The sequence below is a fragment of the Oreochromis aureus genome, linkage group 12, assembly GCF_013358895.1.
Source record: "Oreochromis aureus strain Israel breed Guangdong linkage group 12, ZZ_aureus, whole genome shotgun sequence".
Taxonomy (NCBI): Eukaryota; Metazoa; Chordata; class Actinopteri; order Cichliformes; family Cichlidae; genus Oreochromis; species Oreochromis aureus.
In genome coordinates this window covers 3,638,553-3,655,438 of record NC_052953.1, presented here as the reverse complement: position 1 = coordinate 3,655,438, position 16,886 = coordinate 3,638,553, and the positions used below count along the sequence as shown (strand labels likewise).

The 16,886-nt window shown below is 40.4% G+C and overlaps 2 protein-coding genes across 2 annotated transcripts in view; both read right to left on the bottom strand.

Moving 5' to 3' along the window:
- LOC116333343 (yippee-like 1) overlaps window positions 1-772 on the bottom strand; it is a 31,844-nt gene extending 31,072 nt beyond the window's left edge. Inside the window, exon 1 of the mRNA XM_031756556.2 lies at window positions 205-772. The gene's annotated coding sequence lies outside the window, so the exon portion shown is untranslated. The remainder of the gene's footprint in view (window positions 1-204) is intronic.
- Window positions 773-4,811: 4,039 nt separating this feature from the next.
- mapk1 (mitogen-activated protein kinase 1) overlaps window positions 4,812-16,886 on the bottom strand; it is a 42,479-nt gene continuing 30,404 nt past the window's right edge. Inside the window, exons 7-9 of the mRNA XM_031756597.2 lie at window positions 15,881-15,990; window positions 14,441-14,569; window positions 4,812-9,701 (exon numbers count right to left, since the gene is read on the bottom strand). Coding sequence (XP_031612457.1) covers window positions 14,453-14,569; window positions 15,881-15,990 — 227 coding nt within the window. The 3' untranslated portion in view covers window positions 4,812-9,701; window positions 14,441-14,452. The remainder of the gene's footprint in view (window positions 9,702-14,440; window positions 14,570-15,880; window positions 15,991-16,886) is intronic.

The window sequence follows — 16,886 nt, the reverse complement described above, 5'->3', positions numbered from 1 at the left end:
ATTTTTATTTCTTCCCCGACGCGTCAGACAGTTTAAACCCGCCCCACAGATACGCAGAGCAGGCTTTAAATACGGAAAAACTCCTTTGGTGCAACAGGAAACAGAGTGTGACAAAATCTGCACACACGTCTAAAAGCACCACAGCACGGGTGTATCTGACCAGTACATGCGTGTCCTCCAGCAGGTCACTGCTTCTGCACTTACCCCAAAACTCTTCGCCTTCCTCCCCGTCAGAGAACCAAAACAACCCGGCCACGAAATCGAAGCTTTTCCTTCTGAACCAGCAGTGTGGATATCAGTTTAGAAAATAAACAAAAATAAATAAAAAGAAAAGAAATGAGGATAGCTTCACCGTCCCATAAAGGCAGCAGCAGCCTCTTTAGGTCGAGCCCAGTGCCATTAAAGTCTCCAGAAACATCAGTGTCCTCGTTGGAGTTTCAATGCGTTCACAAAGCAAAACAGTGAAGAGTGCGGCATGGGCGAAATCCCCAAATCCCATCCGCTTGTTTGGGATCAGAGCGAGTGCATGCTGGGGTGCACCTCTGTACCTTCAGCTCTCCGATATCAGCGGCAGGACAGGCCGAGCTGTCCCGACTGCGGCCTTTTTTATACTGAAATCCTAATTAGCTCTGTGATGCGCGCACAGCCGCGTTCACGGCCGCGGATCTGTCACTTATAAGCGTCGCCTCGGTGTCTGCAGCTTCTCTTTAGCGTCAGCGCCGCAGGCTGCGAAGGAAAACTTGTGCAAAAAAAAGTGCAGAAGAGGCGCAGTTTTATCTCCATCTATCGGTGATGCATTTAAGTGTTGCAGGAAATGGCGGGTGTCAGACACAGCCCGTGAGAAAACCACGCGGAACCCAACAAGAATAAGAAATGAAAGAAACACTCAAATTTACCCCCCCCACACACACACACACACAAATAAATCAGGAGCTTAAACAGTTTTCTGTCTTCCATTTATTTCACTTTATTCATTTTCTGGTGTTTTAAAATATTTTTTTTATTAGCTGTATAATTTGTGGCTTAAAAGTGAGCGAGTAAAATCTACAATATGTATCCACAGTTCGCTCCTGCATCTCTTTGCTGGCTAACCAATCGTCCCTCTCCTTTCATTTGTGTTATGACTCTTCATATGGTACACGTCATACAACCTTTAACGGGCCAGTCAAACAGCACTGTGACAGGGAACATTTCCCTGTTACTCTTCACACAAAGGCCGTGTTTTTTGTGTTTTTTCAATCTTAAAATTCGCTGTTTGGAGAGGTACGTGAAGGCAACAGCAGCCTAGCTACAAAGCCTGCTCTACAAATAGAGTCCAATCAGCGAGGAGAAAGATCACCATGTACCCAATCAGCTGCGGGGGAGGGCGGGGAGAGGCGATGGCAGCCAATCAACTCGAGGGCAGGGAAGTGGCTGCGCGCCCGCGTGGCTGGTGGTTGTTTTTGGCTGCGCGCGCCGCCGATACCGACGCGTGCCATAAGAACAATACTTTAGTGCGCATGCGTGGACGCATTGCAAGCACGTGGCAAAGCTGGTAAACAAAGCCGTCAGAAATGGATCCAGCTGATCGCTGCTCAGTGACGTGTTTACTGCAGTTACACATGTACATTAGTTTTTCTGTCAGGATTACAATGACATTATTCACAATCACATTAAATGTGAATATACTTACACACACACACACACACACACACACACACACACACACACACACACATATATATATATATATATATATATATATATATATATATATATATATATATATATATATATATTTTAAACCTCAACCAGTGTGTTTACTTTTGATTTAAATAATTTGGAATAGAATTTTGCTTTCATGCACCGGTGTAACTTCACCTTCGTAAATGTAACGGGTTAGTTTATATCTCCCTGCGATATTAACGCAGATTTATGAATGAAGATGCTTTTAAAAAAACAAAAAAATTTACTCCAAAATTAAAAGCAAAAAACTCAAACTTCTGACCCTGCTTTGGTTTGTAGCTGGAAAAAGTGAATGAGGTTTTGAATTTATGAATCAATCACGGGACAGGCCGCAGCACATCATATTAAACTGTACCGCAGCACCACCTACCGGACACACTGAGTACTACTAAAACCGTGTGAGTAATTCAAAACGACAAACCTGAATATTTCTGGTCCCCTTTGAAGTTGGTTTGGTCCCGCTTTAGGTGATAAATTCTCTATGGATGACTTTTTCCTAAAGACAGTATAAAACTGCTGAAGTTGGTGTTTCCTCTAAAAAAGATTTTACTACTAAAAACAAACAAACAAACAAATAAATAAACAAATAAAACCTCAAATGCCATTAGGTTTTGAATCTGAGAAACATGCTTAAATAATTGTAAATACTTTTATGCTGATGTGACCTCTCCTACTCACTTAATGAGAAGATGACACATATTTTGAGTGTTTACAAAAAAAGAAAAGAAAAAAAAGAAAAGTACCAATGTATCCCAGCTGAAGTCCAAAGAAAAAACAGGTAACAGTTTGGGACAGAAAACGATGAGTATACAATGATGATCATATAAGATCATAAAAATAAACAGAAGAAGCTGGGAAAATATATCTTTAAATAAAATATAGCATCTCTGTCATTATGATCAATCATTTTTATTTATTATTAATCGTATTTGCCATCAAGTCCCCAAAGACTTTAGAGCAGTCACACTTACATCACTGGTCACAAAGTGCTTTGAACACCTGGTGGGAGGTACATGGTCTCACAAAACGAGCATCTTATAGACCCCCTGCAATTTGTCCACCAACCCTGTAGGTAGGTGGAAAACTCAGGACTGACTTTGCTGCATGTACTACACCCTTTGTGGACTATTCATCTGCTTTTAACAATATTTTAAAGAGTATTTTATGTATGCAGATGATACTGCTTTAATGAGTTCTTAAACATTGTGACAGGGCAAACCTCATCCTTGACACTGTAAAGACTTCAGGAGGAAATAATCATCCAGCCTACTTTCATTAAATGGAGCCGATCCAGTCTGTGACTGGACAGAAGCACCTTGGGGCTGTGCTTGAAATGGGTTCCTGGCACAGCAAAGAATGTAGTTTCAAAGGAAACTTTAATCCCTCAATGTGGAATTCAACATGTTCCATATGCTCTGTGCTTTTATTGAACGTTTCTGCCTCTTTGTATCATTTGTGGGTTTGAAAAGCCCTCTGAAGCGCTGAAAAAAAAATCCATTAGAAAGAATAACAACAGCCTTCAAACTGTCGGGAATGTCATTACTGAGTTTGGAATGCACTTATAGGTAGTGTGTTAGGAGCAAGACAAACATTGATGTGAGTGATGGGAGGCATCAGTCACAGGTGTTATTTGGATTTGGGGGCTCTTGCTTATATTAAATCCAGTATTTAGTGCTGGAGGATACGTGGGGGGGGGACCCCCAAAAAGAAGGCAGGCATCAGATAAACTTTATAAATACTTTCGTCTTCTGAGCTTTTAATCCTCAAGAAACTAAGGTCATTAATTTAAGTTTTCGGTCATTTTTATTCCATCAGATTTTACGCCACACTTGGCATTAAAATTTTAGAATTCACCATCAGTAGGTTTAGAGATCAGGACCAGGGAGATGGTATTTGGGTAACTGGGATAGTATTTGTCAGTCTGCCTGTAATCAATCATTTGTATTAAAAAATATTTAACTGAAATGAAAAGCCCCCCAAATTATACAAAAAAAATAATGTCTTTGTTTATACTAAAAAGATATAAAGAATATTTTATTGTATAAGATGCATTAGAGCTTCATTTAAACACCACAATAAAAAACAAAAACAAAACTTTCAGGATTTTCTCCTTTTGGAAAGTTTTTCTGGCATGTGTGGGGTTGGTTTTAAATCTTTAGCGCCCTCTATAGGCTGTACTCCGTATTTCAGGTGTTTATAGATTTCCAACCTTTTCCTTCTGACTGGTTGTGCGTTTGTCCAGACACCGAGGCATCGCTCTGTTTTGGGGCCCAATCAGCTTAAAGAATAAACCTAAAGTATCCCTTTAGCTGAAGACTGCGCCCTCCAGTGGTTTTCTGTGGTTAAAGTAAAGTTTTTCATCCATTTGATCTTCCATAAACATGTCTCCTCTCCAGCACAATGGAAATGTTGCTTTTAAATAAATGTTGTAAGGATTAAATCATCACTTTGAGTAAGTGTGCAGAGCTGTCTTTGTTTTTACTTTTAACCTCCTAGGACCTGCTGTCCACATATGTGGACATCACATTTTTGGTTATTTTGACCAAAATACTCAATTTTGCTATACATGGGCCTGATATCCACTTACGAGGAAATTATACTGCTACTGTTCTATCAAAAGTTTAAATGAATGTCCTCATTTGTGGTTCTCATTTTTCTTAAAAATGAAAATAAGGTTTAAAAAAAATAAATAAATAAATAAATAAAAAAAATCTGGAAATTCTTTGTTTTTACATTCATCGGGCCCCAATATGCCCAAATATCAAAGAGAAATTAAAAATGCATGTTGTGGAAGAGTTCAGGTCTTAGGAGGTTAAATGATAAAGTGAAGAAAAATGTTAAAAACAAACAAACTGAAGCATCAACGCAGATGAAACTAAATTAGTAATGCTGTCAAAAACTTTGGCCATGACTGTACCTTTTTTGGGTTTGGTTTGGTACCTAGTAAAGTTGACCTGCAGGTGCATGCACCTCTGCTTGTCCAACAACCAATTAGAATCCAGGACTGATACATGCTGGCAGGAAACGCCTCAAACGCAGCACAAACTTACTGAAACATCCTCACAAAGAGACCTCAGACATGCTGATGAAGGTACAGTGTCTTTAATGAACGTCTATTTAATTTTCATGGCAGAGTTGCAAAGAAAAACATTAAAAAACAGATCTTTCAAAGTAGCAGTCAGTCTTTAATAATAGTGAACGCTTCGTTCAAGTCAAATCCTTCACACGACAGCAAAATAAAACTGACCAATCAATTCAGAACAATTTCTATGGCAGGTTAAAGAGAAACCCTTAAAATACAACCAAGGAACTTATTTATTTTTTTTCCTTTCAGAAATGTTAACTACACAATTAAAGGTTTATACTGATCAAAACATACAGAGTGAAGTAGTTCCACTGGAGACAACTCAAACAAGATTAGTGTCTGATAGAAACATAACATTCATTTTACAATAAAAATATCTGCACAAAAACATCCCCCCAAAAAAGGAAAAAAAAAAGTCTCAAGGAAAAAAGGGTTACGCAAAAAAAATAAAATAAATGTTTGCTTTTCATCTTTTCAATACAGTCACAAATCACACAGCTGTGGCAACAAATCTCTTTAAAATTTACAGAAATGAAAGGTAAGGATAACCCCGCAACCCCCCCCCCCCAGACTTGATTGTGTTCATTTTTAAGCGCGTATACTGCGATTACAACGGATTCCCGACTGAACGAAAGCTGCACATCAAATCTCAGATATCAAGACTATCAAAAAAGGCACAAACAGACAGGTTGCACAAAGAACTCAGCAGAAGCTTTTTTTTTTGTTTTATACAACTAATCCCAGTAAGGTTTCCAGTGCCCTTAATGTTCTCGCTAAACCCCCCGCCCCCCAAAAAAGGCTATCTACAGGCGAGTCAAGTCCCGGCAGGCACCTCGGATTACAAGTCCCATCCCAAGTACTGTAGAAGCAAGTGCATTTAATAATCGTGTGACAGACGGGTGTATGCAGCGAGCGTTGGAGCACTGGGACAGACGAATCTCAGCGTCTTTTAATTTGAGTGCAAAAACTGTCATTTCTGCATCAGAGTTTTGGTCATAAACTTTATTTTTTTTAGTTAAATCTCTGCAAACTGAACCAAAAATAGTCTTTTTTTTCTCCAGATGTTAGCAAAGAGGGAAATCTGATCCAAAAGATAAAAGTATACATTTACAAAACAAACTTTATTTGTACAGGTCTGCGAGTTTCCTGAAAGACCACGCAGTTTCACCCTGATCACTGGGAAAATGTGTTCAGCTGGACCTTTTTCTTTTTTTTTTTTACTTTTGAAGGTCACAAAGTTTTAATCTCTTCTGTAAAGCAGTCAGGGTTTGAGGCGTCTCCTCTTTATGTGATTTTTTCTTTTTTTTCTCTAATGCTGATTTTTTTGATTATGTTTTAAAAATTACAATAAAGACTGTCTTAGGGGGGAAAAAAACGTGTTGAAAGGTACTTTTTGTCAGCAGAATGAAGAGTCCGCTTCTTTGACTTCATGTTCAGAACATCTTCTTATCGTGTTTATGCAATATCAATAGAAACTGGACTAGGGGCCAGCTGTACTGTCATCTGAGCTTATACCACAAGATGGTGCAATAAGTCAATGTAATGTTGATGAAACCAGGTGAGCTTAAGGGCCTCAGTCACACAGGCTTAGAGGCCAGCAGGAAACCAGCTGGCATCCACAGCTCATCAGTTTATGATTTTTGAGCGGTTGCTGTAAAGTCGACTGCTGAGTAATGCCGTGGTAAAACAATAGTTGGTGAGAGGCTGCAGGAAGCTGCGTGCTGTTATTAAGTGAAAGTAGTTTCAGTTCTGCACCAAAGAACTTGTGACGGCAAGTCCCGTAGTTTGCAAGAAACATGCCGACTCGTCTGCAAACACTTGCTAACACCTGTGACAGCAAGACCAAGTTACTAATTTACTCAGTGGCTGTTTTTTCCAAGTTTCTGCTGACTAGTCAGCATCTCCCTTACAAATTACAGGTGACCGCAGCGCCCTCTTTGCAGCTCTCAGCAACCCAGCCAGCAAAAACGGCCATCTAAACAGAGACTGACAGGAGGTCGCAAACTGGCCTCTAGGGAAAAGGGCAGGCCAAGACTAAATTTACGAGAAAAGGGGGCACATATCTGAAACTATCTGAACACATCCATGGGTAACAATGCCCCTGGTGGTGAAAGTTAAACTCTGCAGAGGGTCACTGCAAAAATTACCTTTAAAACTGCATCACTTCATTTACTACCTGAAGCTTGTCTCCATTCATGGATTCTCATCATTCTCAATTTGCCATCTTTGCTTCCCAATGAACTGTTAGCTCTAAAGAAGACTCCAATTATCTGACAGTTAGTGCAAAATTACATGTTCTTTCCAGAAAACTCAGCAGACCCAGAAAACATTTGCTTTCGTCTTAAGTCAGCGTGTTAATCTTGAGTCTTAATGCTCGGTTTTGCCGACTTTCACTGGCATAACATCACGTGGCTGCAGTGATGTTGACGTGTACTCGAGGGGTGTGTCGGTACGCCGTGACATCACAGTTGGGTGTGGTCAGAGGTGCAATGGGCTGGCTGACTGACCGATTATGGCTTGAGTGCATCTCAGCAGAGCTCCGGCGTCCTGTCGTGGCTCCGCTCAGCTTCAGTCTAACGTCATTTAGGTCAGAACGAAAAAAGTCAAACTGAGGTTCTTTGGCTCTGCGATTTATTATCGACCAGAGCAGCTCCGCCCTCGGAGAAATCGACTTTTAAACGACTTAAACTTGGCATAAAACATAAAAATCAGGAGTTTACCTCTGCAACTGACCACATGCACAGAAAAAAAAGAATAAATGATTTCAATTTTGTACTTTAAGTGCAGCAGAGTCAGATTCTTGAAGAATCCATTCAGGTAGATTTTAAATTTGATGTACTCTGAAATGGTTTAATATCATAACTAACACGAGTCATGCGCACCTTACCAAGAGTTTTCAATTTGAATATGCAGTTCTGCAACTCAACCTAAGGTCAGGTGTGCCATTAAAGCCGAATATATTTAAACACCGCAGTGCTTCTTGCGTGAAGTGACACGGATAGATGCTGAAGCTTCGGGGATTTCATCCCGTTTTTGCTCCCCAAAAGTTTCCAAATCCACACACACGCACACACATTGATATATGTGTAATCTTTAAACTCCACTCACTTGAAATAAAACCTTCAAATTCAACAGTCTTTAATCAGCAGTTACTGACAAAAAGTGGAATTATGGTCTTGACTTCTGCTGCATTTCTTTATGTTTTTTAGTTTTACCGCAGTCGTCTGCTGGTGCTGACACTGCTAACGGCTATCAGCGTTAAAATGTGCAATTTAAAGCAAAAAAACAAAACAAAACAAAACAAACAAAACCCACAACAAAACAAACATGATCTGTTACATCTGAGTATAATTTCTAACTTTATAATGCCTGGATCCCATTTGTCAGGTTCAGGAAACGTGTGTGTGTGTGTGTGTGTGTGTGTGTGTGTGTGTGTGTGTGTGTGTGTGTGTGTGTGTGAGAGAGTGAGAGTGAGAGAGAGAGATTGGCATAAATACAGTTATATGGTTATTCTCCTATTTGCAACCACAACAAGATGTCTTACAGCATGCAGATGGAGTTTATCTAAGAAAAAAAAGTTGAAATCTGAAGAAATAAAGAAAAACAAGACAAAAGAAAAATGGACAGAGGTTGTGAAAGCGACAGAAAGAAAGAGGACAAAAAGCACCGTGAGTGTGGAAAGTGTGATATACCACAAAAGATAGAACGGACAGAGCCTGGGCGCTCTCCCGGCGGATCCGCCCGGCTTGTGTGGCACTTAACATCGTCGTCTTTGTATACAGAGCTTTTAACAGTCATGCAAAGGGCACAGTTTTATTCTAACAAGGCGAGAGAGAGAGAGAGAGAGACAGAGAGAGATCAACAGAGACTCACAAAGAAGAAGAAAAGAAGACAAAGAAAGGGGGAGGCACAACAACATTTCCTCCAGACAAAACAAGCGCTGAGCGGTAACTGAATTCTTGTCCTGATGCGGTAAAGCTCCCCCAACCCACCATGAAAAACACCACCCTGTACATACAGACGTGTGGGAAATTCCTCACAGCTAAGGTGGAAACTTTCCTCCTCGAGCTGATGAGACAGGAAATCCTAATTATCACCTTTAAAATATCTTAAGACTCTTTAGGCCATATATTTATATGTCTTATATGTATATATTTGCATTCGGGCCTTGTGTGTGTTAATTAAAATACAGCGTTTGATAAAACATAGGTCCTCACTGACTGATGGCTTGTTGCCTGCAGAACCTCTGGCTGATTCAGTGATTTCATTGCATAAATCAGGTTGTTAAATTTGGATTTTTTTTTCTAAAGAGAAGGAAAAAAGTACACTGCATCCCCTGTAACACTGTGACGAGTACTAGAAAACTCCTCCGATCAGTGATCCTTAGATGTAACCCTCTGTCGTTTGTGCAATGAAGGCAGAGAAAAAGAACAGCTAGTCTATGACCGTCATTCAACTGGACATTAAAGGTCTTGAATAGTAATAGCCAGAGCCAACTCCCCCCAACCCCTGTTGTTTGAGACACACAGTTAGAAAAAAAAAAAATGCTTAACTTGGCTTAAAACACACAACCCCAACCACCCCTGTAAGCTGTGATGTGACCCCGCCCTCCCCTCACCTGTCCTCACCTCCGAGAGAGAAAGAGAGAAAAAGAAAGCCAAACAGAGGATGATTTGATTGATTGATTCCTGACGCCATTCCTGAGCAAAGTGGACTTGACGAGTGAGACCCAAGGAATCCAGGAGATGTGGACATCGGCAGAGGAGCATTCAAACAAAAACCAACCAAAACTAAAAAAAAAAAAATATATAAAATAAAAATATAATATCACAGCAACAGTGTGGAGGCGGGGAGGAGCAGTGGCAACGCAGGAGCCAGTCCGCAGAATCATCTGGAAGGAGAAGAAAACAGAGACGCCGTGATGAGCCGCCATACTGAACCCAAGAGTCATAACACTGAGCAGGATACGGGCTGAGCGAGGAAACCTCTGAGGGTTTTCACTGTTAGCGAGGTTGAACAACATCACCTCCTTTATACAAACACAGATACGACACTGACTGGTGCAAAACCACATCTCTTTGGGCCAAAGATGCAAACCCTGCAGTGTGCACACTTTTTGATGTGTCTGAATGATTTTTTTTGTCCACAGATTGTTTGTTTTTGCAAGTTTTGGCAAATTAAAAAAAACGTAACTGTGCACAAAGACAGCCCACTTTAGTTTAGTTTTAAGACAAATGCATTTTATTTTGTATATAAACATCATGTAAGAGTAGATAATGGATAAACCTGACCTCTTATTATATTACACTACAGCATATTTCTAACTGACCAGGCGGCTCATTCTCTTTGACAATACTTTCTTTAAAGGTGTGAAACACTTTGGGGTCAACTTGAAAAAAAAAAAAGGCAGATGTGAAGTGCAAAAGTGAGGTCAGAGGTCAAATGTGACATGATATTTGTAAGTATATTGTAATATTTAGAAACCCTGTAACCAGTATCATTTCCTAAATGTTGCCAATACAAACAAAGGCAGTAAAGTTTGAAAGAAAAGAGATTTTATAAAAGTTTGACCTTATTTGACCTCAAAGAAGAGTTTAGAGGTCACGTACTAGAAGTATCGTGATATTTCAAATCCCCATACATCATTCCCCGTATGCCTATATGTTGTCAATACAAACAATCACAGTAAGAAACCCATCCATCCATCCCCGTTTATCCTTTTCAGGGCCGCGGGGGGGTTGGAGCCTATCCCAGCTGTCTTAGGGAGAGAGGTGGGGTACACCCCAGACAGGTCCCCAGTCTGTCTCAGGGCACACACACAGACAACCATTCGCACTCACATTTACATCTGTGGGCAATTTAGAGTTTAAATGGTAAATGGCCTGCATTTGTATAGCGCTTTACTCAGTCCCTAAGGACCCCAAAGCGCTTTTACACTACATTCACCCATTCACACACACATTCACACACTGGCAATGGCAAGCTACATTGTAGCCACAGCTGCCCTGGGGCGCACTGACAGAGGCGACATGTGGGGACAGTAAGAAAGATGGTTTTAAAAAGCTCTCTGTAGCATTATTATCAAACAATGAGTATATCATAGCTTCAGGGTCATCATTTATACTTCTGCCTTAAATCTTATCAGTTACATCATAAATTAAACCCTATGCTGTGACCTGGCATGTATGCAAATCCCTAGAAATGCAGGAACAGGCGACGACTGATTGGCTCGTTCAATACTGCCATTTCCTCCTTCGCATGTGCAGCCATTTATTCTGATGCCATTTGTTTGTTTGTTTTTTGTTTTTTTAAACGAATGGATCAACTCAAAGAGAGAAAATGAAGAGCAAAGCATGCTCACCATGTACAAGTGCAGCTGCCCACCATTATGTAGCAGACTATAGAGATTAAATGCAGAAGCACAGATTAAGTGCAAGACCTCAAAGGGTTGATGAATGAAGCAGCAGGTGTCTTAATAACAGAGCTGTGATACTGAGAAGTCAGTTAATGGCATTTTATCCTGGCTTCAAACTTTATTAATATAATGGTGCTTTTTCAGTCTTTTCTGATCTGTAACGAAATCATTCCAAATCGTTTGTAATACTAATAAAACATTAGTTATTTTAGTCAAATCTTACCTATAATTACAAAAATAATATTTTGGCACTTACTGCTGTTGCAGCAAGGGGCAAAAATGAACCTTCTGGCAGATCTAGTGATGAAGCCCTCACACATTCATACAGTAGCTTTGTAGGGCGGCTGTAGCTCAGGAGGTAAAGCAGCATCTACTGATGGGAATGCTGGTGCTTCGATCCTTGGCTGCTCCAGTCTGCAAGCCAAATATCCCTGGGCAAGATACTAACCCCCCATCACTTGAACATAGAAGAAAGTGCTTGTATGAATGGGCGAATGAGGCTGTTGTATAAAGCACTATATAAGAGTCCGTTAATTTTACAATACTATACTTTTCCTGTACGTCTCACACCGCGTTTATTTATTTTTAACCTCATCATATTTTTCTAATTTTATAATTTTATCTTGATTTGTAAAATCTGCTGCCAGCAGACCGGTCCATGTTTGAACTCTTCCTCTTTCATGTGAACGTGCTATTAGCTACATAGATAAACCCCGGGTAGACTTATGCAGCTGATAACTGTGTTCACGTGACCTTTTAGCCTGATTGCTGATGTTAGATTAAGCAAAGCTACATAATGGAAAGCTACCCCGGCTATGACGCATTTGCTTCACAGCCCAGGCCCCATGAGATGAGTGCAGCGCAGAAAGGCAGCGTTTTTACAGATTACCAGATGTGCAGATATTGAAACAAGGAACTAAAAATGCAAACATGCTTGGTGCTCTGGGAGGTGTAGCACCACAGACTCACTTTCACTGTACGCGTGTTATGCTTCAAGACATGCACAGAGGAAACACAGTAATTACACACAGCCCATCTCGTGCACAAAGAGGATGATGGGCTATAAAATGTAGAGCTGATAGCTATTATCACAAAAGGAGGCCTGTCAGGAAGCAGCTGGTGGTGAGCAGAGATCAGCGAGGGAGGGGACGCCGCATCTGAGGACTGTTGTCAGCACGGGAAACAAAAACAATCTCTCCAAATATTCATTTAAATTCAGACTTTTTTTTAAAAACTGTATAATTGGCCAAAATCCTTTCTTAAGGAAATTACAATTACACTGCAACAATAAACTGCGGAGTTTACATTGTTTAAAGAAACTTTTAGAACTACATAATAATAATTCTTGGATATGACAAAGTTATTAATGTCAGACACTGCACAGACAGCTCGTCTCCCATTTGACTCCCTCACAATCAGCTGACTTTATTCGCACAATGATGTTTGCATATTTAATGACGCCGTGCGGCTCTTCACCTTCATTCCAAGAATATCAACACGATTACAGAGAATCGGTATCGTGATGCTCATCACAGTTTCAACAGCAAAACACTAATTTGAGGTTTTCTATCTGACTGTACTTTTGGAAGTTTTCTCTCACAAGTCATCAGAAAACAGAGCAAACATCCAGGTCAGCAATGCCGGTTTCTGATCCTCTACGCCATTTATATTCAACTGATGCAGTTTCAGTTATTAAAACTTTGATACAGTGCTTAACAAACCTGTCAGATCACCTGTCATAAAAACAAGAAAACAAATATCAAAGTGTTTGGCACTGTATATGCCATGATACTAATCACAGAAAAACACCTTTAGCTGAGACATTGTATCTTAAACAAAAGCAGGTGCAGCAGATTTCTATAACAAAGCAAACGTCAGATACTTGCGTCACTTCCCAGTATGTTTATGACTTCACCAGATAACAGGACATAAGCCTTTTTCCCGTTTTCATAATTAATCTTTTGCTCATACCGAGGCTGCAGGCCAGAGGCTGACTCACAGCTCACGGTAGCTTTAGCCACTTTCCCTTTGTTAGCTTCTGTAAAATGTCCATATTCAGCTGAAGGAGTCTGATTATGTTTGTTGTTAGGAACACTTTTGTTGCAGTCCCCTGAGGTTTACTTTAGCAACTCCAACCAGCTTATAATCAATCATAACTGTTATTGTCCAGAAAAAACATCTAAGGTGGGTCAGATGGGACATTAGCAATCGCAAAATCTGGAGTTAGGGAGCTAGGTGCAACTTCAGCATGTTTCATGTATGTGCCATTGGTTAGGTTCATATCATTAGGTGACAAAATGACTTGGAAAACTAATATAGCAAATCGGCTGTGAGAGGCCGTCTCTTGACCTGGGCCACTTAAAGACAGTACATCAGATACCCTGTAACCGGCAAACCAGCGTTAGCTCAGGGTTTGTTTGATTCCCACAATCAAAGAAAGTTCAACTACACATGTAAGGCCCTGCTAACACTGACCCTAAATGAATGTCAGTCTCTGCAACAAGCTGATCTGAGGTGGGCCATTTCAAATGGCTAACGCTAGTGTTGCTCACTGCTGACAGTGTGTGGAAGCAGAACACAGGCAGCGAGGCAAGGCATGAGCTAGAGAACATTAAAGTCTTATCATTTAGAGTTTCTTGGAATATCTGTCCCACGCCCTTCACACTAAACTATACTGAATTTGACTTTACATTACAATCAATTCGCACATTGGCAATAGGAAAAAAAGTCTTAATACATGGTAAATGCTGCATATTGAACATTTAAATATTTAAATTTCATACCACAGAACAATTTGTGTTTTGTTTTGGATACAAATTGATGGCAGTAAAGCACAACTCACTAAGTTTAAAGTGCTTAGATGGATGGTTTTAAGTGGTTTTATCCCTGTCGAGTACCTCTGCTTCGTACTCAACAAAAGCAATGTTTAAACTTACTCTGTGAGGTCCTGACTGCAGGTCTTAAACAGAGGAGCTGTTAAATTTAACCCCAATGATCCTGAGCAGATTTCAATGCGGGAACACGACTCACTCCACCGTATTTTGAAGCAGCGGAGGTGGGACAGTCATGAGGATCTCCCTGATCTTTATGACCTTGGAAAAGTTGGTTTTTGTGTACTTCTTAACAAATTGCTCATATTTTTGTGTCACCAGCCCCTGCAGGTTATTTTTCAGTAGTTTGGGGTTATAAGTTGAGCTGCAGTGATGTGTACTTACCTGTGTGGGATGTTAGGACCTAAAGCTGGGCTGGAAACGTGCAGTTTCTTGAAAGATGAGCTCCTTCAGTGTCTCTTTGGGTAGGTCATCTAGCTCCATGTCAAACTTAAATGGGGCCTCGGCAACAGGCTAAAGACAGAGCAACAAAGAGGGAACAGTGAGGTAAATGTTTATAGGATCTAACAGAACGGCTAAGTCGCAAACAACAACAACAAAAAAACAAAAAATTAAGAACATTTTTAGATCAGAGAAACATGCAGGCAGCTATTTGGACAATTACCATCACTTTGAAGTCAAAGTTATGTCAAGTGTTAGTCAAGTGCACGTTCGAGCTTTAATTCAAGCAGCTCAATGAAAATTTGCATCAACTGTTTTGCAGTTACAGACATTTTTATTTCCATTTTTTTTAGAACCAAAATTAATTGAACAATCTAACAATTTTAAACATAAAAACTGTGTTTAATATTTGGATGAAAATCTTCTGCTGCCAGTGACTGAAGTTCAAAAACCCATCCTCTTTCCTCACTGCAGGCCTTTTCCTGCAGCTGCCCTCTGTTGCTGCTTGTTTGTGGGTCTCTCGGCCTTCGGGTTTGTCTTTGGTAACTGAAATTACCATTTCGTCTATGAAGCACCGTCTGCTCAGTTTTGCAGCACTTGGCTGAATCTGAGCAGAGAGCATAGCCCTGTACACTTCAGAATACATCTTTCTTCTTCTACCAGGATGCCCATTTCATTACATTCCTGCACCATGTTTGACAGATGATGTGGCGTGCTCTGGGTTAATGAGCCGTTTCTCTCCTCCTCCATAATTTTCTCTTGATATCATCTTTCCAAAGAATTTTTCCCAGACCTGAGAAGGCTCTTTTAGACGTTTGCTGGCAGTCTAATCTGGCCTTCCTGGTCCTTAGTGTACAAAGTTGTGTTTGGTGGCTCTTGATTGCAGACTTTGATATGTTTACCTACTTAAGAGCGACTTGTCAAAATTCTCTGAAATTATTTTTATTAACCATGAAAATAATTTGGCAATCATCCACTTCAGTTGCTTCCTGTGGTATTGCAGATGTATCGTTGTTGCTGAGCTGACGAGTGCATTCATTCGTTTTAGCAGTGACTGGTTCTTGTAAAATGCTGTCCTACTTTATTTGAACACAACACTTGAGCAATTTCTACCTACAAGCCTCGTTCGCCTGTACAGCACACATTCATACAAAAATATTTTTTCTTACACTTTTAAGCTTACATTCACACAGTCACCCTCTGACGGTCTTCACTCGCATCGTTATCTTTAAACCTCATGTTGAGGAACAGGCCTGAACTGACCACGAGCCTCTGAAAATGGAGGACTGAGTATTCATATAACCGCCCCCCCAAAAAAAACTGCATATGGAATACTGCACCTCCTAAAACAGTTATCCATATAGCACAAGATGGCTGACCCACCTCATCTGTGGGGTCGTAGTATTGTTCCAGGTAGGGGTGTGCCAGTGCCTCCTCCACCTCGATCCTCTTGTGAGGGTTAAAGGTCAACATCTTGTCCAGCAGGTCCAGAGCTGTAACACAAAGATGGAGTCAAGTTACTTTAGGTGATTCTGAAACAACAACAATATCCTTGTCTGTCCACTAGAGGTCCTAGTCTACATCCAACATGTTATTTTTTTAAACCATCCTTTGACAACAAAGTCTGTCACTCCACCTCTGATCAGCTCTTTACTGGACATGAATTTGCTGCATCTCTTGATCCAACCTTCATCCACTACTTAATACTGTGTGAGAATGAGCGTTTCAGCTTATTGAATTTGCAGAATGGCTCTAATAAATGTCTGTGTTAGCCTGTGTCACTGCATGATATCAGTTTGGAAGATGTCATAGTGATACGGTGAATATGTGGTGACTCATTGTGAAGTGCTGTAAACAGAGAAAAAGATATAAGAGCAGGAACGCGTCATCCACCTGCACTGCTTTTGTGCTCTGAGTAAAGGTTTGGCCACAGTTCTTAGTTGAGTCTTACCAAATCCATCTTTTAGCTTCGTCTCTATGAATTTTACCGCTTCTGAGGACGTTTTTCTTAAGTACATTTAAATTTACACTGTGTAAATGTTATCATCAGTTTCTCTCTGAAACTTCAGGCTGCCTTTAGATGCACGTCAGTGGACTCACATTGTGATTACCAAAGATTTTACTAAAGCTTTTCTCACCATCTTCAAATGGCACTGTGCATTTGTTAGCACAGTTCTTAGAATGATTATACAGATTAAATTTAATTTCAGCAGTGAAGGAGACATAAAATCATTACGCACAGAAAGACCAACTGAATCTGCAAAAACATCAGTGTAGCCACACTAGGCGGCCTGTACTGAGCGTGTTTGAGCCTTAAAGTCTAGATCTTCTGACTAGTGTGATTGCTGTGTGTTGTGCCAGGGCACAGGTCATCAAACCTTTAAGAAGT